This window comes from Astyanax mexicanus, chromosome 20 (assembly GCF_023375975.1).
Source record: "Astyanax mexicanus isolate ESR-SI-001 chromosome 20, AstMex3_surface, whole genome shotgun sequence".
Classification (NCBI taxonomy): domain Eukaryota; kingdom Metazoa; phylum Chordata; class Actinopteri; order Characiformes; family Acestrorhamphidae; genus Astyanax; species Astyanax mexicanus.
Window position 1 is genome coordinate 1634942 of NC_064427.1, and position 27383 is coordinate 1662324.

At 41.2% G+C, this 27383-nt stretch overlaps 1 protein-coding gene across 4 annotated transcripts in view; it reads right to left on the reverse strand.

Moving 5' to 3' along the window:
• The window catches only part of LOC103036368 (cAMP-specific 3',5'-cyclic phosphodiesterase 4D), a 216136-nt gene that overhangs the window by 179498 nt on the left and 9255 nt on the right, over positions 1 to 27383 (reverse strand). For 2 of the 4 annotated variants that reach the window (XM_022680783.2, XM_022680780.2), the window contains exons 2-3: positions 26968 to 27059; positions 12732 to 12967 (exon numbers count right to left, since the gene is read on the reverse strand). In XM_022680783.2, the coding sequence (XP_022536504.2) occupies positions 12732 to 12967; positions 26968 to 27012 (281 nt within the window). In that variant the 5' untranslated portion in view covers positions 27013 to 27059. Of the gene's footprint in view, positions 1 to 7283; positions 7522 to 12731; positions 12968 to 26967; positions 27060 to 27383 lie in introns of those variants that run through there. The other 2 variants (XM_022680784.2, XM_022680787.2) reach the window with 2 other exon arrangements.

A 27383-nucleotide genomic window follows, 5' to 3' on the forward strand; every position in this document is an offset into this window, starting at 1 on the left:
ACACCACACACCCCATAAACCCCATCAACCGACACGCCCTGGAACACTGCCTTAACTACCGGCAGTGGTTGGGTTCTTAAATGTAATGTAATGTAATGATGGGGGGGGGGGGGGGGGGGGGGTATATGATGGCTGAGCCCTCAGACATGTTTATTGGGTAGTGAATATCAGATCAAATATGTGCGGTTTTACAGTTTTATACCAATGATTTCTGGTTAGCTATTAAAGCATAATAATGTATAACCTCAGACAGTACACATCAGGATTAGCCAGCAGACTTTTTCTGAGAGAGGAATCTATAACTACTGTCCGTGGCAAGTCAGCAGATGAAGGAGATGTGAGAACTTTCAAGATGTAAGAACTTTTACGGCCGCAATGCGAGAAACGATTATTTTTTATATTATCTCCAAAAAATAATTTGCTAAACTGTGGTGTTTTTGGCTCAGCATTACTGGCTTGTATCCCTTTCTGTTGCTTAACGAGTAGCATTAGCAGCTAGCTAATTGTTTGTTAAGCAAGCTAATAACTAGGTTTGTAGCAGCTAATCTCTAATCTCTCTTAAAACGGACTTAACTTAATCCCCCTCTGCTTGTATTTTATTAATGTTTGATTCAATAAAAACTATATACACTGTAAAAATCCCTATAATGCGTTGTTTTCTGTTGAAGATACATGCAGCATTTTTATTTATTTACTTCATACATCAATTTTAGCTCAGTATCATTAGCTCTGGCTTTTTAAAAATATGATGAAAATATGATTAAAAAAGGTTATTTTCAAACTCAAAACTAAAACCACTGCTTCCAAGTGAACGAACATGGACTCCATGTGGTAAAGGGTTTTCTCCGCTGTCTCCACTCCACATCCTCCTCCAAACAGAGCCGGCCTATCGAGGCTCTTTAACAATGCCTGAGAGGACTGCTCCCCACAGATAAAGCTCAGCTCTGTCACCAGCATCAGTCCCTAAGAGTAATACACATCCAGAGAGACGTCCTCCCCACAAACACAGAACTACAGCATTATCACTGCTAACTGCAGCCACAGCGCCGCTCCACCCGCTCCATTCACTCTCAGCCTTCCTGCAGAAACGTGGTCATAAATCAGCGTCAGGAATCAGTAACTGTCCTCGGTATAATTGGTAATTGATCTGCGCAGGAGACGTTAATATCGATAAACAAGAGACTCTCAGGAGAAACAATAGGAGAGAACAATGGCCCTGCTCGGAAACGTGAGTATAGGAAGGGTACGAGTAAGAATTGGACCACCTGGGACACCATAGCAACCAGCTAGCAACACCACACCTCAAATTTTCCGGTGTTACGTTAAAATTAAAGGGGCTATATTATGCAGAAAAATCACTTTTTGCATGCTTTTGTATTTCAGCAAAAAAATCCATCCACCTCACCCACTAGATTTTCAGTTTAAAAAAACAGTACACAGCAAGATTAGCCAGCAGACTTCTTCTGAGGGAGGGATCTATAACTACAGTCCGTGGCAGATCAGCATATGAGGGAGATGTTAAAACTTTCAAATCATTTTATAAGTTAATAATTTACAATTTAATGCTTCTACAGCAAGCTAAAACTAACTTGTGGTAAACGCTCAGGCTAAACATGGGCGTGGCCAGCAACAGTTTATTTGCATAAACGCGACAGAGCCCTTAAATGGCTCATTCTGAAAGGGGCAGAAACTGGTAAGAATAGAGCCTGAATGTAAAAAAAAGTATGCCCCTTCATTGTCATACGGAGGAAGGAATAAAATAGAAATAAATAAATAAACAAATAGATAAATACATACATACATACATAAATAAAACAAATTAAAAATATACATGCATGAATGTATTTTAAAAAGATTTAAATAATTGTAAATGAAAGAAAGTGTATACAAATACAAATACAATAGTTCTGTTTCTATTTATTTATTTATTTATTTATGCAATGAATGTATTAATTTAAGCTTTAAGATCAGCTGAATTTAATTGAAACCCTTTATTTAGGAGTTGTGTGAAAGTAGGGCGTCACACTCAAACTACTCAAAACTACTCAAACACCCCGGAGGAAGTCACGCACAGCTCGCTGCGTGACATCACGCAGGGGGAGGGGCTACTGTTACAGGCTGGATATAAATACTGTATGTATCTATACTCAGCGCATGGTGATTAGGACTAATTGTGCTTTCTATCAACAATAAAACCCTCTATAGCCTCTTAATGAGGACAGTTTTAGATGAATAATCATCGTCGCTCATCCTGTTGTGATGTTGATGTTTATATTAGTGATATAAGGAGCCATACATGTACAATATATTGTGTTGGTGATAAATCAGAGGCTGTTTTTCAACCCTGAGTCGTCCTTCTCCTCTCGGACTCGTAATTAATGTGCCGGGGTGTCCGGAGCTTCTCGCTCGTACTCGGCCTTTACAGTTCCAGGCAGGGACTGGGTTTAATGAATTTTATATTTATCAGTATTAATGTCTGAATACTTATAATTGGATCAGTTAGCAATTAGCTATTAGCAATAGCAATTACACTGAAGAGAGTTAATGATTACGGAGGAAAAATATATGAACAATATAAATATACAAACAAATCATTAAATAATAAATAAATACATTTATATGAGCCTTAAAGAGAGAGCTGAGTGGGAAAATCGAATTAATATGTTTTGTCTCTTACACCACATGCAGGCAATCAGCATGCGGGCAATGTGACTCGTGCCTGTTTTAAAAAATATAAACACTTCATGCTGATATATATAATATAATTAAATAATAAGGCCCTATTTTATCAATCTATAGAGGAGCTGTTAGTCGTGCACCGTTCAGTTTGATTTAAGGCGTGTCAGTGTGTCTTTGCCATCGTAACAACAGGAAAAGTACACCTTGTTCAGATCAAACTGCATGTACAAAGCATGTATTAATTGTCTTAATTAATAACGGGTGTGGTTAATTTTGGGATAAACCAATCAGCATGTTGGGAATCAGCACTTCATGCCCGTTTTTATCGATCTAGACAAGTCATCAACCACACATTGTGCAGGTTGATTTTAGGGCATGCTTTGCTATCGTAACAATGGCAAAAGTCAGTGTAAAATAACCGAGCAGGGTGGGCGGATGCTGAGGAGCATAGTGCACAAAGTTCACCAACTTTCTGCAGAGTCACTACACCAATCACTACACACCTCCAAACTTCATATGTAGCTCTTCAGAGTTCATCATCACTACACACCTCCAAACTTCATGTAGCTTCAGAGTTCATCATCACTACACACTTCCAAACTTCATGTAGCTTCAGAGTTCATCATCACTACACACTTCCAAACTTCATATGTAGCTTCAGAGTTCATCATCACTACACACTTCCAAACTTCATGTAGCTCTTCAGAGTTCATCATCACTACACACCTCCAAACTTCATATGTAGCTCTTCAGAGTTCATCATCACTACACACCTCCAAACTTCATGTAGCTTCAGAGTTCATCATCACTACACACCTCCAAACTTCATGTAGCTCTTCAGAGTTCATCATCACTACACACCTCCAAACGAACTGTAGAACGAAGAGAGATTCATGGAATTGAGAGTTTCCATGGCTCAGTGGTACAAAAACTAAATGAAAGGCATTTCCTGGATTCTAACAGCAGCAGGAACACAGTGTTCTGCAGTTTAAGTGAAATCTCATGACACTCTGCAGAACACCAGCGTTCCTGTCCGTCTCCACTGACAGGTTCAACCAGGGAGCTACATCATATTCAGATGCTGTGAAGAAGAACAGCCAGGCGTCCATCTGACTGGGAGACAAACAGGGAGGGGAAGCATGTGATCTGGTGGCCACATCTTCCATCCTGCGAAGTTAATTAGTTCAGCCGAGGACCAACAAACACAGCAACACATCCCGTCTTAAACAGGCCAGGAGAACACGAACAAGCATGGACCTGCTCAACCACCCAATACTTAATCATTTAAACCAATCAGCAACACCATAACAACCACCTAACAACCCCCTTACAAAAAGCATGCAGTAAAAAATAAACAGCATAACCACCCTCTGGGACATTATAGCAATCACTTCCTAACATCCTAACAACTATATAGCAACATCCCAGCAAACATTTGGGATACCATGGATACTGCTTAATAACAGCATGTAGCAGAAACCACTTAGCAACCACTTAGAAACATCAACACACCATAGCAACCACCTAATGTAGCAACACCTCATTGACAACCTTTTGGATCCACTATTTTGGATGCAAAATGCTAAACAACAGCATAGAGCAGAAATCACTTAAAACAATGTAGCTGTCATAGCATAGGGTACCATAGGAACCTCAGAACACCATTGTACACAACCACCTACTGTAGCAAAACACCTCAACAACCACCTTGCAACACATTGACCAACACAGCAACAGCAACCCACTTCCACAATTTAGGATGTCACAGAAAGTGATAAACAGCATGCAGCAGAAAACACATTGAACAGAAAAGCAACAAACAGAGACACCATAGCAGCCGCCTAGCAAACCCACATCCACTATATTATATGTGCTGTCATGGTTCAGATCATACCTCACTGGGCGCTCGTTCAAGGTGTCGTGGCAAGGACAGCTGTCCTCAGCCCACTCCCTATCCACAGAGGTTCCCCAGGGTTCGGTACTGGGTCCCCTTCTCTTCTCAATATACACTGCCTCTCTTGGTCAGGTTATCCACTCACATGGCTTTTCCTACCATTGCTTTGCTGATGACACCCAGCTATACCTGTCATTCTCACCTGAAGATAACTCAATCTCTGCACGGTGTGGTAGGCCCCTGGGGTTAGGGGCGTGACCACTGTGACCCGGAAGGAGGAAGCTCACAGAGATACACAGACACGGGGAGTAAATGAACTCAAATCATACCTTTTATTTGCTTTTAATGCCCTCCACCACACCCAGAATAACTCAAATAAACATAACTCAGCCCAATGGGGCTCTAGAGTCCGTAGAATTACTCCAAATGATCCAGAATGCAGCAGCACGTCTGGTCTTCAACCAACCAATACGGGCACATGTCACTCCGCTGCTCATTGAGCTCCATTGGCTACCAGTTGATGCTCGCATCAAATTCAAAACTCTTACAATCGCCTACAAGGTGATGTCAGAACAGGCTCCTTCCTACCTGCACTCGCTCCTGAAGGCTTACGCTACCTCCCGGCCGCTGCGCTCCTCCAATGAACGTCGCCTCGCTTTGCCAAACATTCACACAAGGCAATCCAGACTGTTCTCATACAGAGTTCCCCAATGGTGGAACAAACTACCTTCCACTACCAGATCAGGAGAATCTCTCACTATCTTTAATAAACTCCTGAAGACAGAGCTCTTCAAAGAGCACTTACTCTCCTAACACCTCTAACACACTAACTACTTCTAACCCCATTTCCTTCTTCCCCTCCTTCACTTCTCTATCCCTTTATTTCCCTTCGACCTCCTTTAAGCCCTATCTAAAAATGGGTTATCTAAATTCCTATTACTTTTGTACTTCATTATTGTAAGTCGCTTTGGACAAAAGCGTCTGCCAAATGTAATGTAATGTAATGTAATATTAGATGCAAAATGCTAAACAACAGCATAGAGTAAATATCACTTAGAACAGCGAAGGTACCACCTAGGATGCCATTGCAACATCACAAGACCATTGTACACAACCACCTACTGTAGAAATACCTCAACAACCACCTTTCAACACATTAACCAACACTTATCAACCCTCATTCACTATTTTTGGTGCAAAATGCTAAACAGAAGCATTAAGCATTAATGCATTAAGCATTAAGGTCACAACACCATAACAACCACCTACTGTAGCAACACACATCAACAACCACCTTGCAACACATTAACCAACACTTAGCAACCCACAGCCACCAATTAGGATGGTACAGAAAGTGGTAAACAGCATGCAACTAACACCAGCTGGGTCACCACATCAACCACCTGGCACATTCATGACAATCCGTGACAAGACACGCACACACACATAAATACAAATACACACACACACACTCACATAAACACAAACACACACACATTGCCATATGCTGATTAAAGATTCATGAGAAATCTGGACAGCAGGTGAGGCTTCACCTCCTCAACAACCTACAGGAGCTTCAACCCAGCCGCCAGAACCGGAATCGCCAGAACCGCGCTCCACACGCGGGTCTAATTAGAGCGTGGAGCTCCGGTTCTGCTCCGTTTGGGCTGGAGCTCCGTGTAACTTCGAGAGCTGGTCGCGAGGAGACGACCTTGTGGGTCTGCTGTCTCAGGATCATCAGGATCATCACACAGGGATGCGCCCCTCAGCCTGACATCCTATTACACCGTCTCGCGCTCAGGAGATAACGGGGATTATTATACCGTAATAGTATTAACACACTGCTACACCACGCGCCACACGCTACACCTGCAGCCAGGTGTTCAGGCCGACAACTTCACAACAAAGTGCACGCGTCCGCCCTTCTTCAGATCTGTAGCATTAACAAAACCATAACAACCACGTAGCAGCTCCAGAGCAACAACTATTTAGCATACCACATAAACTGCTAAACATCAGAGCTCCACTTGGTACATCATAGCAACCACCTGATTTAATCCCGTAATAACACCGTAGCAACCCCACATCAAATGTTTTTTGGCATAAAACATAAACTGCTTAAGGACAGCATGCAACATGCAATGAAATAGAACAAGAACTTAGAACATCATAGCAACCACCTAATCCCCAAAGCAACCATTTAGCAAACATGACACACCCCTATCCCCAAACAACAAAGCAATTCCTTCAGATTAATAGTTAACAACCCTAAAGCAAGTATTTGGCGTACCGCATAAACTGCTAAACCACTTAGAGCACCATAGCAACCTCATAAAACCCCAAATCAACTTCATTATTATTGGGAATAACATTTAAACAGCTGGACAATAGAATGCATCAGAAAACACTTAGCAACATCATAGCAACCACCTGAGACCCGAAACCAACCACTAAGCAAGCAACGTCCCTGTAATGTCTGAATCCATGGAATACCTGGAAACAAAACGGACAGCAGAAACAGAGAATAACACAGCAGCTATTTGGCATACCACATAAACTGCTAAACCACTTAGAACATCATAGCAACCACCTAAATTCCCAAAGCATCTTCATTATTACTTGGAATAACGTTTAAACTGTCAAACAATACAATGCATCAGAAAACACTTAGAACACCATAGCAACCACCTAAATCCCCAAGCAAGCTTACCGTCTGAATCCCTGGAAAGAGGACGGCCAGGACATCCGCGATTTCTTCAGCCCGGGCCGGTGACCCGTATCCACGGCGTAGGTTCGGTCCATTTCGCCTCGCTGCTCCGCACTCTCCGCGCGCTCTCTCTAAGTGTGCGGGTGGACGGTCGCGCGCGTGTGCGAGAGCAGCCCCCGCGTTCACGCGCTGCTGCGCTGCTCCGGTACGAGCCGGTGGGGAGGCGGAGGTGGGCGGGGCGAGGCGGCTGCCGGTGCTGCTCGAGCGCTGCTGAGGAGCGCGCGCATCGTCCGCCTAGTGTGGCCGGAGCTGCTGCCGGAGCGCGAGACGCGTTGGGTTTTTTCCACACCCGTAATCAGGCAAACCACGCCCACTGCGCTAGGATTGGCTAGAAGTTTTGCGCCCAGCGAGAAATGATTGGCTAGCAGTTTTTGCTCATGCTGCGCGAGAGAAAGAACTTGTAGCCAATCACAAAGCAGTATGCAAACCAAATGCAAATCTTTCTTTGAACTGCTGGCCAATCCGACTACAATATGCGAATCAGTTTTCAGTCTTTTAACGTTAAATACTATGGAATGCATGCACAACGTGCAAAATCAGGAGTCCAGTTGTGGGTTTAAACTTCTAGCTAATAAAACAAACCACATTGCACAAGCAATATGCAAATCAGTGGACCTTCTTGTGAGTGTTAACAATGGCGACCACCTATGAATCCCTTGGCAACCCCATACCACACCCAGAACAATCATTTAGAAAACCTTTGGAACAGCTGATAAACAGAAGGCAGCAGAGACCACTTGTAAAAACATTGTACCCACCTTGGATTCAACAGCAATCACCATGACAACCACCTAGCAACAACATAACAACAAAGTAGTAACACCATAACAACTACTTACTAGAAACACTGTAAGAGCTAAGAAGCAAGCACACAGTTTCAATAATGCTAGTTCTTTACAGTGTAAAACCAGTTTTCTGTAGAAAAACTGAAAAATACAGGCTCGCTTTCTTTCCTTTTTTTTATTAAAATGCATTATTCTACTTCCTAAAATTAATGAAATACTCAAATCAAGTAGTTCATTATTAATTTTCTGCTCCTGACTCCCAGTCACGGACTGAGTCAGATGTTAAACATGTTGATTATTTGCTGGCCGTCTGTGGCTGGTCGAAGATCAGTCAGCGATGGCTTGGCAAGTGTCTTTCAGTAGTTCACACTACCTGTTTACTGTAGATAAATACTAATATATATATATAAATATAAATATAAAAAAGTCATACTGATCCCTGTTCCTCAGATGATTTAAGCTCCACTGGACTGGCAGAGTGTGATTTGTGATTTTTCCAGAGTGGCATCTTGAGCTCCTGCCTCTAAGTGTGGCTTATTTATTTATTGATCGTTCAGCAGGGAGCTTAACTCAGGCTGATGACACATTTATCTCGGACAAATCGCTGAGTTCATCATAGCGGTGGCGTCTGGTCCTGACCCGCTGGTCCAGCTTTCAGGCATTTGAACTGCTTATACAGCATCAATATTCCACATCTGAGCACTTCCTGTTCAGCCTGCAGTTAATCAGGACTGTCCTGTAACTCTGCTTCCAGCCCGTCACTCCAGAATAACAGGAATCGATACCCCGTACGGATCCGGCGAGAAGAACCTGGAGCTGTCACTCAGACTGAGACTAAACTGACAGAGTGTTCAGGACCTGGGGGGTTTTATGTTATGTTGGGTTTTGCTTTTCTTGGATTGGCAGGACAGGACAGCAAACAGGAGCTTGTTACCCAATAAAAACTGAAAAGATCTAGGATATGCTCAAACTGCAGAAAAATCACAGGTCCCACTTATAAAAACACAATAATATAATATGATTCGCTAATAGCTGTGTAATTACACATTAACAACACTTGTAATAAGAGTGTAACTACTGGTGAAGTACACATTGATACAGATTTTTAATAGGTGTACAGGTTATGTAAATGTGTATGTGTGTATTAATGTAATAAACTTTGATTTGGATTGGAATAAGTTTTGTACTCAAACTACTTCAGGAAGTGGTTTGAGATGCATTTATAACAGATACAAATCTGATTAATAAAAACCACACTGTGAGATTATTAGCAACTGCTTAGCAACGTCATAGTAACTACCACTGACACCATAGCAACACCGTAGCAACCACCTAGCAACTACTTAGCAGCACCGTAACAACCACCACGGATACCATAGCAACGCCTTAGCAACCACCTGCCAACATGTTAGCAACCACTTAGCAGCACATTAGCAACCACCTAGTAACACCTTAGCAACACCATATCAAACACCATAGATACCATAGCAACCACCTAGCAACCACAACAGACACTATAGCAACACCTTAGAAACACCCCAGCAAATACCTAGCAAAAACACAGCAATGCCACAGATACTATAGCAACACCTTAGCAACCACCTTGCAACCACTTAGAAAGAACATAGCAACCACCATAGTGAACGGTGTGAGCCATTCTAGCTGTGCAACCATCCTGTGTTTCCTTCAGGAAATGCACTTTTCTAGTTATTATTATTATTAGTAGTAGTAGTAGTAGTTGTTTCTGTTATTTTACTTGCTCAGACTATATATAAAAATACTTTTATATTTAAAAATAAAGAAACATGGTCCAACTCCTCTAACTCATTCATAATTCCAGAATACAGCTTTTAACTATATGAAACATACTGTAATATACTGTATTTTACTAACATGGTACCACGGTCTCTACAGCTCGATATGTGGTTCAATACCTGCGCTCGTGTGCTGATGATCTCATGCTTGGCTGAAAACCAGCTCAATATGGAAGAAGCGATGGAAGACATCCGAACTGTAATGGAAGGAGGCGTTTTGTCGGCCGATGTGGGTTTGATTGAACTCGGTAATCAGCTGTTAGAGCCGGACTACTAAAACAGAATAAGGCAGACCGGACTAAAAATACACTTTTGTGAGAGAGAGAAACAGCATTCAGAGAAAAACTGCAGGAGGAGATTGATTGGGAGCGACGGGGAGTCTCTGATTATTCTCCATTTTTTCAGCTGTGTAAAAGAGTGCATTTAACAACAGAAAAGAAAAATCAAGAGAGAAAGACACGAGGAGGACATGTACAGTGTGTGTGTGTGTGTGTGTTTCATGACTGTATACTCAGATCAAACAGACTTATATCTGTTTTAAATGCATCTTAGGTCACCTCCTAAAGTGAGTTGAGTGATCGGATATACAACTCTAAAAAGAAATAAGAGATCAATTAAAAATGATGAGTTTCTTTGATTTTTACCAAGTTGAAAACCTCTGGAATATAATCAAGAGGAAGATGGATGATCACAAACCATCAAACCACCAAACTGAACTGCTTGAATTTTTACACCAGGAGTAAAGCAGCATAAAGTTATCCAAAAGCAGTGTGTAAGACTGGTGGAGGAGAACATGATGCCAAGATGCATGAAAAAAAACTGTGATTAAAAATCAACCAGGGTTATTCCATCAAATATTGATTTCTGAACTCTTAAAACTTTATAAATATAAACTTGTTTTCTTTGCATTATTTGAGGTCTGAAAGCTCTGTATCAAAATCAGTATGAACCTCCTTCTGCTTGCCTTAATTAGTGTACTCAACTTCTAATAAAAATAGTTTATCTCACATATTTGCAAAAACTAAAACTAAAACAAAAATGCAATGTTATGTTTCAATGTTATGTAAAACTACTGTTTTATATGTTGGTCTTTCAAAAGTAATAAAGTAGTGAAACAATAAAAAAAGTTTGAATATGTATTTTTTTATTAAAAACGAGTGAATTATCCTAATTGAAGCATTACCTGTTAGAGGTAAGGAATTCCAGCACTAATTGCACTATTAATAGAATAATTATCAATGGAGTTAGTAATGAAATATTCACACTAATTAAACATGCACTAGATCAAAATAACCCCGGAGCACCATTGGTGTTCCTGACAAATTTCAAGCCGTGCAAGGTGTACTTTTCCCGTCAATATGATAGCAAAGACACCTTGACACACCCTAAGTAAAGCTGCATGGTGCACGGCTTGCCTATAGATCGATAAAACAGGCTATTGTGACAGTCTAAAACAACAGGTTATTGTTACAGTAGTTAAATCACTTCAGTACATTTCAGCTAGAGCCGGTTTGTATCTATTGTGGTGTTTAATCTGCTGTTAAAAATTAGATTTATTTTTAAATGATTTTTTTATAAGAGACCTGTAATGTGTTTGAATTTTGAATGAATATGTTCATCTCTCCTGACCTTCATTATTTATACATTACACAGTACAGCCCCACAGGAGTGGAGGATGAGTAATGACGGGGCGATGACCTCACTTTATTTAATTCAGTGTTGTCTCTGGCGACGTTTTTGCATGTGTGTTTCAACAATGAGAGTCAGTCAAACAGTGACTCAGGACGACACAGCACGTCGCCCAGTCTCCGCTATAAATAATAAATAGCTAAAAAAAAAAAAAGAATGTAATGGGAATGCAGTGGTGGTGAGTCAGATTCTCAATTCATTTCAGTTCATTTCAGCTCAATTTTATTGTTGTATAGTACAGTAAAATACAGGTTATAGACCATGGTCCAGTATACGTCGAAGGTTATCTCCATTCATTACTCTAGAAGTATAGAATAATAGTATCAGAAATACCAGGACCAGGAGAAGCACACTCTGATATGAATTAAACAGTTTAAACAGTATATTAACAAAGGGGACAAGCATATAAGAATAGTCAAGGACAGGCAGGGTCAGAAACAATAAGGCAGCATAAATAAACAATATACCAGGAGTAGAGGAGTTAGCAGGATTGAAACAAGAGAAATCCAGCAGTAGAGGAAAGGCAAGAGAGTAGTCAAAATAACAAGCTAGGTCGGCAACAGAAAACAAAGCAATAAACTATGCAATGCAAAAAAGGGTAAATGGTTATACAGAAATAAGTCAAACACGAAAAAGCCAATAAAAAAAGAGACATGCGTCCTAGAAGACTGTAGCTCCAAGGAAACATACTGTGAGCACTAAGAACACAGAACGAAGGTAACTTGCTCTTACAGCCTACAACACTGAGGCCTGGCAACCAACACATACAGTATATTACACTAATGCATGACTAGGATAAGGTAACTTTGGGCAACAGACAACACAAAGATGGTAAGTAAGGGAGAGGCCACACCCAAAATGCAAATACATATGGTGCCAGGAGCCTATGGGTAAGCAGTATGAACCAACACTGTAGAAAAAGCATTGACACATTGTGTAGTAGAGTAAAAGTTGGTTGAAATCGCGTTTTTTCATTTTTAAGTTTTCAGGTTTTACTGGCTGGTAAATTCGCTCAACTCGATAATAAGAATTCTCCTGAGTAAAATATGCAAAATAATTTTTTTAGAATGTAATGAAGCTCTGAACTGGTCCACAGCTCGTACCTGCTGCTGGTATCTGCGGAGGTGATAGCGATGAGCGGGGGGATGCGCATCGGTAAGCTGGTGGGTCGGGGGATCTGGTCCGTGTCCCTGCGCTCCCAGTCGTTCTGCTCGGCCAGCCGGAAGGCCAGGGGGGGCAGCTGCAGGTTCCTGGAGGACAGCCTGCGGACCTGAATGGACTCGGCGCTGGGAGAAGGTCCGGCTTCTGACTCTGGGGTTTCCCGAGAGGCATCGAGAGCCTGCAGCACAAAACACAGTTTTTTATAGGATTACTGAGTGTTTCACCATAAATCAATCCTCAAAACCTGTATATACAAGATGAGTGTGATAATTAAAGCAGGATTATGCAAGGGCTGCTGTTACAGTACAGCCAGAAATACAGTAATTCTCACTTTAAGCTTTTAGGCTTAGTAAAGGACACGCTTTACACATGCATTTCTGGACAAGCTGAGAGAGATACAGAGATACAGAAGCATCACTGAGAAAAAAAAGTGGGAGGAGGAGCATGTAGATTAAGGTAGTAACAAATATTGGAGATTGTTAACTTGCTTCACCAGAGTTCACCAGCAGTTAGCACCAATAGTGATGCTATTCTCTTTATTACTGTACTTTCCCTTTTACAATACTGAGCATTGCAATAATATATAGTACATTGAATGAATAATTATGTATAGTACCAGTCAAAGGTGTGGACACTTTAAATTCAATGTGTTTCCATTATCATCATTTTAAAATGTTCTGCTTTGTAAATTAATACTAAACTCATCTAAACTATGACAAAAAACAACATATGGAATTATGTAGAAAATAAAAAAGTGTTAAACTAATTAGAATATGTACATGAACAGTATAGGTCATGCTGTTTCTCCATCAGCAGCCGGAGTCTGAGAAAGAGAGAGTACAGTAGGTTATGCTGCCTCTCCATCAGCAGCCAAAGTCAAAGAGAGAGAGAGTACAGTAGGTCATGCTACTTCTCCATCAGCAGCCGGAGTCTGAGAGAGTACATTAGGTCATACATATATAAGCTTGAAGCTTAAGCCAATCCAAGTGAGATAAAAATGTCAATCCTTCTTAAGGCCACTTATTCTTGATCTAGGTTACATGTATAATATACTTCTACAGGTCTAAGAGGTACATTACGAGTCCTTTCACTTTTAAAAGCTAATAATAAAAGTATGATTAAAGCAAAATCAGGATCCGGAGGCTAAATTCCCAACTGAAGTCAATTAATTTCTTTTATGACAGAAATAAAAGCTCCAGAGAGCAGAGCCTGGATTCCATTTCACTGTACCAGCCCGACTGTTCCCCGGCCCGGCCGACCCAATTACTATGTAAATCCACACAGAGAGGCTCTCAGCTCTTCCAGAGAATGTGACCTCCAAAAAACACAGTATACCTGCTTATCAGGACGTGTTTATTGAGTAATTTAAAGCTAAATATTCTTATCAGACCAGCATCAGATTATTACTGCAGTCTGACGCTGCCGGCGGAACAGAAATGATCTCAGGGGTCGCAGCTGAAAAGTAGAAACATCTGCGATTTGTTAAGAAATTCCCAGAGAGCCTGAAATACACGATCTGATACAAGTACAGGTCTACTTTTGGGCTAAATGTAATATCACTCCTTTCTTACTGTTTTTTTTGGTAAAATTTCTGCAAATGCCTCCAATGTTAGAATCTAAGGGCTCTATTGTCCACCCTGCACAAGAAAATTTGTGATGCTCTTTACTATCTTACACCCCGTCAATATTTTCTATTTCCCGTTTATTTCCACACCTTTCTAAAATAGCGTAAAATAGATTTTATTAATAAATAAACACACGCTACACTGATGGGCATGGTGGTCTGGAAGCGAGGTGTTTTCACCGGAGCCAAATACACAGCAGACAATCGCTGATACCAAACATACAATATATTAAATAAGGGATCAGGCTGATAAGAATAGTCAGGGACAGGCAGGGTCAATAACCAAAGGGCAACATAAATATAAAACATACCAGAGAGAGCAGGGCAAAAGGGGCAAAAATACAAAAGTAGCACAAAAATAGGGTGATAACGAAACAGCTAAATATAACAAAGGGTTTGGAGGGTTGAGCGCAGGTGCATCTTGGGAAATGGAGTCTTTTTTTTCAATAGAGCTAGAGTCAGTGGCAGGCAGACAGACAGTGACAGGACAGACAGGTTTGTTCAAGTCAATTTCTGGCGTGTTGCTATCTTGGCGTTGGAAAACACAGGAGCTCCACTGACCAATTAAAACCCTGACAACAGTCAATCATTAGAATCATCAGAGTCTATTTCTATAGGTGCTCCCAGTGCTCGTACACCCTCACTCATTCTCCTCCACCAGTCTCACACACTGCTTTTGAATAACTTAATGCAAAAATTTAAGCAGTTCAGTTTGGTGGTTTGATGGCTTATGATCATCTGTCTTCCTCTTGATTATATTCCAGAGGTTTTCAATTTGGAAAAAATCAAAGAAACTCATCTTCATTTTTTTTTAAGTGGTCTCTTTTTTTTCCAGAGCTGTAAATGATTATATTTACAGTGTTGAATAAGTATGCAGTAGTTCTGGTCAGCAGGTAATGTCTGTATGGGGTTGTGCTTTCTATTCTTGGCCTGGTCTTAGTCTGGGTCCCTGTTGGTTCCTTCTTGGCTGTAAATATCTCAATTTTGTGGGATTTTTGGAAGCTGTGAGCGTACCTGAAGCCAAATCTAAACTCTGGCTTTTACCAGACCATCTGTTTAGAGGGTGAAGCTCAGGTGGTGGAGGAGCAGCCGGGCGCTGATGTGCAGAGATACGCAGTTTTATACCGGCAGACGCTGGAGCCCACGGCCTGCAGTTAATGTGAGATTACTGGGCTCTCTGTGTGTTTACTCTTCTAGAACTTCTGGTGCCACGAGGGACGGGGGTGCTTGAGAAGCACTTTCGTTCAGTTTTACTCCCACGGGGGGAGTTTAACTCAGCGTAGAGACGCGGGAAAGCCACGTGAAAATGCGGAGGAACCGAAGCGCCGTTCCAGTCGGGTAAATAGTCAATCAAAATAAACTCTGCGGTAATGACGCTCGGGAGGAAATCAGCGCGTCGCTAATTGGAAAATATAAACCTGTCAGTTACACCAGTGACAACAACAGTCTGCAGAAACCATTCCAGACAGAAAATACTGTATTTTTCCTCAACTCATATTCTCTAATGGGCCAATTATGTGCTGCGCTCTGCCTGCTAATTACGTGATGCATTCGCTCAGTTCGGATATAAAATAAAAGCCCCCCTTCCCCCTCTTTTAGAAAAATAAAACCAAAAAAAAAGAAAAACATCCCTCTCTTCGCCGTTTCACTATTGCACCGTTTACTTTTCCTGTGTTTCATTTTGCGACGAGGCTCTAATGCACAATTCATTATTTATATGATTAGTCATCCTGTGAAAGCTCGGGGACATGTTGAAAGCAGAGTCCCTGACATAATGCACTAAGGGGGTCATTTATAGTCCGAGCACAACCCGCGCACCCGGGGAACATAAACCGCGGCCGCGTGGACTCACAGGGAAGAAAATTAGAGGAGAAAGAAGGGAGCGCGGCCAGCTGGCTTAGCTTTATACGAACCGGTACAGTACGATACACACAAACACTCACAGCACAACACACACAACTCAATTTCTGATTAGGAGAGTGTGACGGCCACACGGGGAGCAGCCGACTGGAGGAGAGGTCATTCTCTCCATTCTCTACAACTTCTATCTGTATAAAACCTCATGTCCTAATTCCAGGTCTGGAAGCAGGACGGTGAAGCAGGACGCTGCTGTATCTGCTGGTTATGGTCAGCGGGTTCTGGTTTAATGACCTATTGGCCCTCATTTTTCACCGCGGGGTCAAACAGTTACAAGGCTTTTTGAAGGACAGGGATGATGAATTTTAAAGGAAAATGGCACGTGCTGTTCAACACGAGACCCTGCCAGCATGCAAAAAGCTAAGATTCAACATGTATGATGAATCATGTATGATAAAATAGAGTATCAGTCAAAGGTATGGACATTATACATGGTAAATGAATAGTGCAGTGATCTATCAGACTATGAAGGAACACATAAGGAATCATGTAGTCAACATTTTTATAATGTATTTATGTATACGCATGTTTATAATGCCTTGTAGATGCATTATTACATAACATATTAATGTGTTATTATAATTTGTATATTCATAAAGTCACACCTGTGTGGACCCATTATACCGGTTACTATATACCCATACATCTACAGCTATAAATATACTGCAACCAACCAGCAGAGGCACTGGACCAGACTTTACCCTTACAAACCCCTTTTGTAAAAAATCTTACTGTAATTCTTACTGTATGTTTGATTTGTATTTGGGATAATATTGATTTTAAAATTAAGATTATTATTATTTATTTATTATATTTTAAATATTTTCTAATCACAATTACAGTTTACATTTAAATTACAGAATTTACAGTAACATTTCCTACCTGTAACTCTACCTCTTCACTACTTTACAACTGATGCTCTTGGTTTTAATAAGGATATATTTTATTTCAGATCTCATACGGTGTAGAATTAATACAGTACAGAGCCTGTGGATGGTCAGGATGCAGACACGGTGGCTGCTGATTGGTTACTGGCAACAAGCTGTGAGACTTTGTGAGAGTTTTCATTACATCTCATGGCAATAACTAACGGCTAAAGCTAGCTTATTTATGATTACAGCGGCCCAGTCTCCTGAAGTCTGGCCTAAATCCAGAAATATTGATTCTAACAGTAAAGCAGCCTCAGCACAACGCTGAGCAGTAATGTTATGTTATTGTTTCTGTATTGTGTGAGTTTGGGGATGAATTCCAACTTCTTGCCAGAATCTGACTCTGACTTTAAGTGATGTTCTGTTGTTTGCTGTGAAGGAACACATAAGGATTCATGTAGTAACTTAAAAAAAAAGTGTTATCTTGGGGTTTCTGAGGCTGGTAACTCTAAAGAACTTGTCCTGTACAACAGAGGAAGCTCTTGCTCTTCTATCCTTTCCTGGGGAAGTCCTGATGAGTGCCAGTTTCATCATTCCATCAACGTTTTCATGGTCTTTGCGACTAAACTTACACTGTAAAACATTACAGCCACATTAAGTTATGTGAACTTATTTGTTCTTTTCAATTCCAATTGCCATGACAAGTTTAGTATATTGAACTCAAGTTCCTTCGTTTTACATAAAAATAACTTAAAATAACATATTGTCTTAACTTCCTGTGAGTTATTCAAATTTACCCAAGTTTATTCAACTTACGTTTTTAAGTTATTGGTTAAAAAAAATGAAAGTGTGAAGATTTGAAAATGCAGAGAGGTAGAGTGATAGGCAGCAAGTTAGAAAAGACTGGAGTACTTTTTACAACTTTAAAACCGTGGGCCCATTGGGCTAAACACTTTTTAACCGACGCATAGCAGTTAATAATAACAAGGAGCAAAAAACTAAAGGGGATTACTTTCAGCTGCGTGAGTCACCAACACTCCAAAAAGTAATTCTGTGTTTTAGTCAGAAGAACTAATGTTATTAAGTTGAGTGAACTCACCGGCCAGTACAACTCCATTGTTTTCAACCGGAAAACTTAAAAAGGTTTGTTGAGCCAATGAAAAAATGTGATTTCAACCAACTTTTAGCTCTTTCTACAGTGTTGGTTCATGCAGCTTTCCTATTGGTTCCTGGTACCATATATCTGCATATTGGGTGTGGTCTCTCCCTTACTTACCATCTTTGTGTTGTCTGTTGCCCAAAGCTACCTTATTCTGGGCGTGCAGTAATATAATATATGTGTTGATTGCCAGGCCTCAGTGTTGTAGGCTGTAAGAGCACATTAACTTTGTTGTGTTTGTAGTGATCACAGTATGCTGGCTTTGAGCTACAGAGTTCACTCTTTACTGAGTTTACTCTTATTCTGCCCCAGCAATATACTGTCAGTATTGGCAGTTAAATAATAATGTTAAAAATGTTTCTAATACTTATGGTTAACTTAAAATAATAAGTTGTGTGAATATTACTGAAGTTTTACTAACTTGAAAGTGTGTGTTAAAATAAAGCTGAATTGTTAGTTTATTTGACTAAACAGAACATTTTTTTTAAAAAAGGACAAATTAAACACTTGAGTTGTTTTAACTCAGTGCATCAAGTTGAAACAATAAGTAATGAGTATTTGAACAACTTGTTTAACTTAACATCTTGAGTTCATACAAATGTTTTCATCAAGTTGAGTTAACTCAGCTTTTTAAGGCAGCAGGGGAACTTATGTTGCTGAGTTTAACCAACTTAAAATGTTTTACAGTGTAAGGATACTTTCAAAGTTCTTGAAATTTAAGGTTGACACACTTTCTCTCTATGTCTTCCTCTCTCTCTATGTCTCTCTCTCTCTCTCTCTCTGCACATCTTTCTCTTTCTCTTTCATGTGGTATGTGGTCGCCAGACTTTCTGACCTCAAATGTGCTTCTGGAAGAATGGCGAAAAAAAAAAATCCCATAAACACACTTCTAAACCTTGAGGAAAGCCTCCCAGAACAGCTGAAGCTGAAGCTGAAACAGAGGTAACTCTTGGTCTTCTATCCTATTCTTTCCTGGGCCAGTCCTGATGAGTGCCAGTTTCATCATTTCATCAACATTTTTATGGTCTTTCAGTACAGTTCTTGAAATGTAACGTTGATTTCCCTTCAGTCAGTTTTTAGTCATGCATTTCTTTTGTTTTCTCGTCTGTTTTTTATTAAACGTGATGACATGCGTAGTTTGGTATTGAGTTACTGAGCGAGCGCAGGACTCTGAATGAGAGAGGAGGTATAATTGAAGCGTGGGGAATGAATGCGACGCTGCACCTGCTGCTGCTGCTGCACTGCTGCTGCTGTTTATTGTTGCTCTGAGCTAGGTCACACTAAGTGCCAGACTCAGCTAAGTTGAATTTATGGGAGCTCTTATGTAGGTCACTCTCATCTTCTGTCTCTCTCTATCTCTATCACTTTACCCATCTCTCTCTCTTCCCATCTCTCTCCCTCTCTCTTTCTCTCTCCCTCTTTCTCTCTCACTCTCTCCCCATATCTCTCTCTTTCACCCTCTCTTTCCCTATATCTCTATCCCTCTCTCTTTGACTGGTTTATTTCACGTTACGCCCAAAATCAACCACACCCATCATTAATTAAGAGAATTCGTACTTACTTTTAGCCTTACTTTTCCCGTCGTTACGATAGCAAAGACACACTACTAACACGCCCTAAATCAAGCAGCATGGTGCACAGTTGATGGCTCACCCATAGATCGCTAAAATAGGGCCCAATAAATATAATCAGAAATATAGGAAACATAGAAAGACTTGCATATTAAACAGAATGTATTAAGAATGTATTAATTGTACAAATTATTAAATACATTATTTAGTAAGATATCAATAAAAATATTAACAGAATCATCACAACAATTAAATAAAACAATGATTATACAATAGTAATAACAACAATACGAACCATATAAATATTTAGGCATGTAATATCAGGCAGAAAATTGACAAAAAGACCGGCATGTTAATGGGTTAGTAGAGTATACTGCTGTCCTGAAATTCCCAAGAAATCAGCGGTTCTAGAAATACTCAAACCAACACTTCTGACACCAACAATCACAGCCCACTCAGAATCACTGACATCTCATTTTTCTTCATTACAGTGGTTAATATGAATAACCTGAAGCTGATAGCCTCCAGTTTTGCTGAATAAACTGATAGATCTGGGTTATAGAGCAGTAAAAGAGTAAAGTCTGGTGCTGGAGGAGATGAGAGTGGGTGAAGGGTACACTCTGAGATCCTCTGAGCTCGGCCTGCCTCTATCCTGACGAGTCGAGGCACAGCTGTGTGGCATTTCAGGAGATGCCCGCTGTGAGTGGCCAGCCTAAGCCCATTACTGCAGCAGCTCCACTATCCTCCAAAACACATGCCATCCAGCCAGCCGTCAAAACCGCAGCCTAATGCGCCGCAGCACTGACACTGCAGCGCTCCCCACGGCCAGCGGGGGACGCATTCGTCCAAATAATAGTGACAATATTGAGATTACATACGCTTCACTCTAGCACTGTAAAACTGATGTGATCTGATCTGCTGGAATCATTCCAATGGACCTTACTCACCTACTGCTCTAACCCAGAGAATGTTTCCTAAGAAAAAAATTATTATCATGTAGTATCGAGTCAAATCGATTATTGTCTAGAAATGAAGTGTTTTCAGGTACACTTCTGGAGTTTTGCTTGTTTATTTTGGCAACAGAAAACACAGGAGCTCTACTGACTGAATACAACCTAGACATCATCAGTCAACAGTCAGACGTTCATTGCTATCTTGGCCCATGCTCAACGCAGGTATATCGCAAATTTTACATCTACGATAAACAAAATACTAAATAAAATAACATTGCTGTTCCCATAAATGAGCAATTTCCTCTGCTGAGAAGCGTTGGACATGTCCAGGTAGCTGCACCATAAGAATAGCAATCCGCCAAATTCAGAGCTCACCTGATCCTTTAAGGGAATGATGAGCAAACGACACTAATTGGTTTATTTCACGTTACGCCCAAAATCAACCACAACAATGATTAATTAAGAGAATAAGTACTTACTTTTAGCCTTACTTTTCCCATCGTTACGTTAGCAAAGACACACTACAAACACGTCCTAAATCAATCAGCACGGTGCACAGTTGACGACTCACCCATAGATCGCTAAAATAGGGCCCAATAAATATAAGCAGAAATATAGGAAATATAGGAGGAATTGCACTAAAATTCATAGTCATTTTAATATTCCACTACAATGAATATTACCTGAATGAATATGATGTCAAGAAATACTCAAATAAAGAATAAAAAGAAAGTCAGTCAATCAAAAAAGAAGAATGCATTTCAAGAACTTCGAAAGCATCCTCAAGTGCAGTCAACTCAAAGACCACAAAAACGTTATGAGGATGAAATTGGCACTCATCAGAGTTGACCCAGGAATAGCAAGAGTTTTTTTCAGGTAGAGTAACCTGTAATTCAGGCTTTCAGTCAACAGCTGTGCTGAACTCGTTAAGAGTTAGTTTAAGAGCATCAGTTGTGTGTAAAGAAGATAAACTGATGAACAGGAGCATCAAACAGCATTTCAATCAGAAAAACAGCTTTGAAATTTGACCTTTCTCTGTAAAAACAATGACAGTTCCCCTTTTATAAAAACAGGAACACAAAGGAACAGCAGCAGAGCTTTTAGCAGTGTGAAAAAAGGGGACGCTGCACTAAAGCTTCCAGCGTTCAGAAAAACGATCAGAATTACAGCGAAACTTAACGCAAATGCAGCGTCTGAGCGCGCAGAGGAAATCCCATCAACACCGCTAATGAGACGCAATCACTGTCTGCAGACGTGACCTCCTGCCCTTGAAGAACGGAGGATCTTCAGCATTCTGGAGACACTCGTCCTGCTTTTACTACAAAACGGCTTCATTTCACTCTCTAATCACTGCAGCTCTTTAAAGGCCTCCTGCTTTAATGTATTCATTGCCTTTGCTGGTGGTGCTGTGTGCCCTCATTTACTGACATTACTAACATTGATTCAGAATTATACTGCTGGACACGCCAGAGACTAATCCAGAGTGACAGACCAGCAGAGAGTGCGCTGGGGGAGTGAGCGCAGGGAGAGTGAGTGTTAGGAGTGAGTGCCCAGGGAGATTGAGGGAAGGGAGAATTAGCAAGGAAAGAGTGTGTGAGGAGAGTGAGTGTGGGGAGAGTGAGCATTACGAGAGTGAGTGTGGGGAGAGAGAGCATGAGGAGAGTGAGTGTGGGGAGAGTGAGCATTAGGAGAGTGAGTGTGGAGAGAGTGAGCATTAGGAGAGTGAGTGTGGAGAGAGTGAGTGTGGGGAGAGTGAGCATTAGGAGAGTGAGTGTGGGGAGAGTGAGCATTACGAGAGGGAGTGTGGGGAGAGTGAGTGTGGAGAGAGTGAGCATTAGGAGAGTGAGTGTGGAGAGAGTGAGTGTGGGGAGAGTGAGCATTAGGAGAGTGAGTTTGGAGAGAGTGAGTGTGGGGAGAGTGAGCATTAGGAGAGTGAGTGTGGGGAGAGAGAGCATTACGAGAGGGAGTGTGGGGAGAGTGAGTGTGGGGAGAGTGAGCATTACGAGAGGGAGTGTGGGGAGAGTGAGTGTGGGGAGAGAGAGCATTAGGAGAGTGAGTGTGGAGAGAGTGAGTGTGGGGAGAGTGAGCATTAGGAGAGTGAGTGTGGGGAGAGTGAGTGTGGGGAGAGTGAGCATTAGGAGAGTGAGTGTGGGGAGAGTGAGCATTACGAGAGTGAGTGTGGGGAGAGAGAGCATTAGGAGAGTGAGTGTGGGGAGAGTGAGTGTGGGGAGAGTGAGCATTAGGAGAGTGAGTGTGGGGAGAGAGAGCATTAGGAGAGTGAGTGTGGAGAGAGTGAGTGTGGGGAGAGTGAGCATTAGGAGAGTGAGTATGGGGAGAGTGAGTGTGGGGAGAGTAAGCATTAGGAGAGTGAGTGTGGGGAGAGAGAGCATTAGGAGAGTGAGTGTGGAGAGAGTGAGTGTGGGGAGAGTGAGCATTAGTAGAGTGAGTGTGGGGAGAGTGAGTGTGGGGAGAGTGAGTGTGGGGAGAGAGAGCATTACGAGAGGGAGTGTGGGGAGAGTGAGTGTGGGGAGAGTGAGCATTACGAGAGGGAGTGTGGGGAGAGTGAGTGTGGGGAGAGAGAGCATTAGGAGAGTGAGTGTGGAGAGAGTGAGTGTGGGGAGAGTGAGCATTAGGAGAGTGAGTGTGGGGAGAGTGAGTGTGGGGAGAGTGAGCATTAGGAGAGTGAGTGTGGGGAGAGTGAGCATTACGAGAGTGAGTGTGGGGAGAGAGAGCATTAGGAGAGTGAGTGTGGGGAGAGTGAGTGTGGGGAGAGTGAGCATTAGGAGAGTGAGTGTGGGGAGAGAGAGCATTAGGAGAGTGAGTGTGGAGAGAGTGAGTGTGGGGAGAGTGAGCATTAGGAGAGTGAGTATGGGGAGAGTGAGTGTGGGGAGAGTAAGCATTAGGAGAGTGAGTGTGGGGAGAGAGAGCATTAGGAGAGTGAGTGTGGAGAGAGTGAGTGTGGGGAGAGTGAGCATTAGTAGAGTGAGTGTGGGGAGAGTGAGTGTGGGGAGAGTGAGCATTAGGAGAGTGAGTGTGGGGAGAGTGAGCATTACGAGAGTGAGTGTGGGGAAAGTGAGCGTGGGGAGAGTGAGCATGGGGAGAGGGAGCATAGGGAAAGTGAGTGTAGGGAAAGTGTCCAGGGAGAGTGAGGGAAGAATTAGCAAGGAAAGAGTGAGCATAAGGAGAGTGAGCATGTGGAGAGTATAAACGAAGAGAGTGCATGGAGAGAGTGAGTGTAGGGAGAGTGAGCATAGGGGGAGTGAGCATTGGGAGAGTGAGCGCAGTGAGAATAACGTGGGGAGAGTGAGCATGGGGGGAGAAAGCAGGAAGAGTAAGTGTGGGGAGAGTGAGTTCAGGAAGAGTGTGTGTGTGGAGAGTGAGCACAGGGAGATTGAGTGTGGGGAGAGTGAGCACAGGGGGAGTGAGCATGCGGGAGAGAGTAGGAAGAGTGAGCATTGGGAGAGTGAGAGCAGGGGGAGTGAGTGTGGGGGGAGAGTGCAGGGAGAGTGAGGGAAGGGAGAATTAGCAAGGAAATAGTGAGCATAAGGAGAGTGAGCATGGAGAGAGTGAGTATGCGGAGAGTGAATGTTGGAAGAGTGAGCACTGGGACAGTGAGTGCAGAAAGAGTGAGGGAGTGGATGCTGTGGTGTTGCTAAGTGGTTGCTAGTGGGTTGCTATGGTGTTGATAGGTGGTTGTAAGGAGGTTGCAAATGTGTCATGAGGTCATTGCTATGGTGTCCAAGCTGGATGCAAAGCCATTGCTAAGTGGTTGCTGTTGCTGTGTGGTTGTTAAGGTGTTATTAAGTAATTACTATGATATTTAGGCTAATTGTGATGTCATTGCTAAGTGGTTGTTAGGAGGTTGCTAAAGTGTTATAAGGTCATTGCTATGTATGCAAGGTGGTTGCTATGATGTTGCTAGGTAGCTGCTATGATGGTGGTGTTAAGTGTTTGCTAGGGTGTTGTAAATGATTGCTAAGGTGTTGAGATATGTGGATGCTGTGGTGTTGCTAGGTGGTTGATAAGGTGTAATAAGGTCATTGCTGTGGTATGCAAGATGATTTGGTAGTGGGAGGGTGTTGTAAATGGTTGTTGTGATGTTGCTAAGTGTTTGGCTGATGTCGCTAGGTAGATGCTGTGGTGGTGTTTAGCAGTTGATAGGGTGTTGTAAATGGTTGCTGATGTGTGCCTATGTGGATGCTGTGGGGTTGCTAAGTGGTTGCTAGGTGGTTGGTACTGTAAGGTGTTGCTATGGCATACCTGTTGGTTGCTAAGGTGTTGCTAAGTGTTTTTTTTCTAAAGGAGTGATATAGAACAGTATGTGGTGAACGCTCCTGTTGGAGTTGAGTGCAGTAAATGTGTAGCAGTACTTTTATCCCCAGAGTGCATCAGGTTCTCCTGTCCTTCTGTTGACTATATTTTCAAGTATGCAGGATTCTCAGGCTGTAATGAAACTGCACTTTCCTTCAAGGCCAATCAGAAAAATATATATTTTTTTCCTGATTCAAAGAGATTTAGATCAAAACTATGAATTGAAAAAGCTTTTGTCTGATGAGGCATAATGTGATTGAAGCTGTCCGACCCTGTTTTTGATCAGGATAGGAAGAAAAGCTCTTTCAGGCAAATAAGTGCTCGCCGGAGTGTGTGTGTGTGTGTGTGTGAATGTGTGTTAGTGTGTGAGTGTGTGTGTGTGTGATAGAGAGTGAGACTTCATCAGCAGTGAGCAGTGGTATATTCACTGGGCAGGAAACGGCCTTTTGTCTCTGAACTGCAGCACCATCTGTTAATCTGCTAAGCGTCATTAGGAAGGATGCTCAGCAAAAACGGCTCATATTCCTAATTAATCCCACATTGCTTTTAACCAGCATCTCATATTTGCATATTTGTTTGCTAAAATAAAATCTTTCTCCACCCCCTCAATAAGCTTAACCCTCTGGAAAACGTTTGCACACAACTTCTCATTCAATGCTTTTATTTATTTCTTTATTGAATGTATTTTCTACATTGTAGATTAATATTAAAGACATGAAAACTATCTATCTTGTTTTGTTTAACCATTTTTCTTGTTTACTTAATAACTCTGCATGTGTTCCTGTATAGAAAGAGTCCATACTTTTGACTGGTATCGTATATGAGCCATCATTAAATCCAAATTTCCTGTGTATTTGACTATTAAGGATTATTTTATTCTCTTCAGCATTGTCTAAAATTGTCTTGTGATATACATCTCTGAAAAAATATATAAGTGAGTTTCTTTAATTTTACCAAATTGAAAACCTCTGGACTCATTGCTTGAATTTTTGCACCAGGAGTAAAGCAGCATAAAGTTATCCAAAAGCAGTGTGTAAGACTGGTGGAGGAGAACATGATGCCAAGATGCATGAAAACAAAAACTGTGATTAAAAACCAGGGTTATTCCACCAAATATTGATTATTTCTGAACTCTTAAAACTTTATGAATATGAACTTGTTTTCTTTGCATTATTTGAGGTCTGAAAGCTCTGTAGTTTATAGAATAAAACAACAATGTTCATTTTACTCAAACATAAACCTATAAATAGCAAAATCAGAGAAACTGATTTAGAAACTGAAGTAGGCTCTTCATTTTTTTCAGGGCTGTATATCATATAAACACATTATCATATTTATAAAATCTAAGTAAAACAAAAGTTTACTTTTCATCCAATCAGAGTACAACACTGCTGTCTAGTGGGCGGGGTTTAAACATAACACTAAATGAACCACTTCTGACACCAATCTTTGTATTACATGCTCTAAACTAATTATTAAAGATCAATACTTTGATACAGTATTACAAAATAAAACATTGCAGTGCCTATGATATGGATATTTTCTTACTACCCTAAGTGTTTCCTGGTCTCTTACTTTTTTTCCAGAGCTGTATATCAAGTATCGCAGAATCACAGTATCGTGATGTCATCATTATGGTGAGAACACCCCTATTTTAAGTTTATAGTTTATTTTTTAATGTTGTATAATTTAAACCCAATTATCACAACAAGCTTAGTAAGAGTTTTTTGATTCAGTAAATAAAACAGGATTAAAGAGTCTGAAATTCACTCACACTCTCTGGTCTGTCCTCCGCTGAGCAGTCCTGCTTTTTCATCATTATTCTCCGGATCGTTCCGGACTGCAGTGATTTTAATGGTCAGTGAGCTGAAACAGACAGAAACAGAGTAAATGAAAAATCTGAGACCTGCGTAACACCTTCAAATTTGCTTTAAGCACCAATTAACACACCCCATAATTTATACACCTTACCATTAACACACCTTATAATTTACACACCTTATAATTAACACACCTCAAAAGATGGTTAATTTGGCAACCCAGCAGTGTAGGATAAATGATTTAACCTGAAATCTATCCATCCTTTTTCTATAAAATCAGCTGAAAGAGTTTGGTGTCAGGAATCATATTCGGCTTCTATAAGCCTTTTAAATGCTCCTCCGCTATTGTGATGTCACAACATGGAAACCT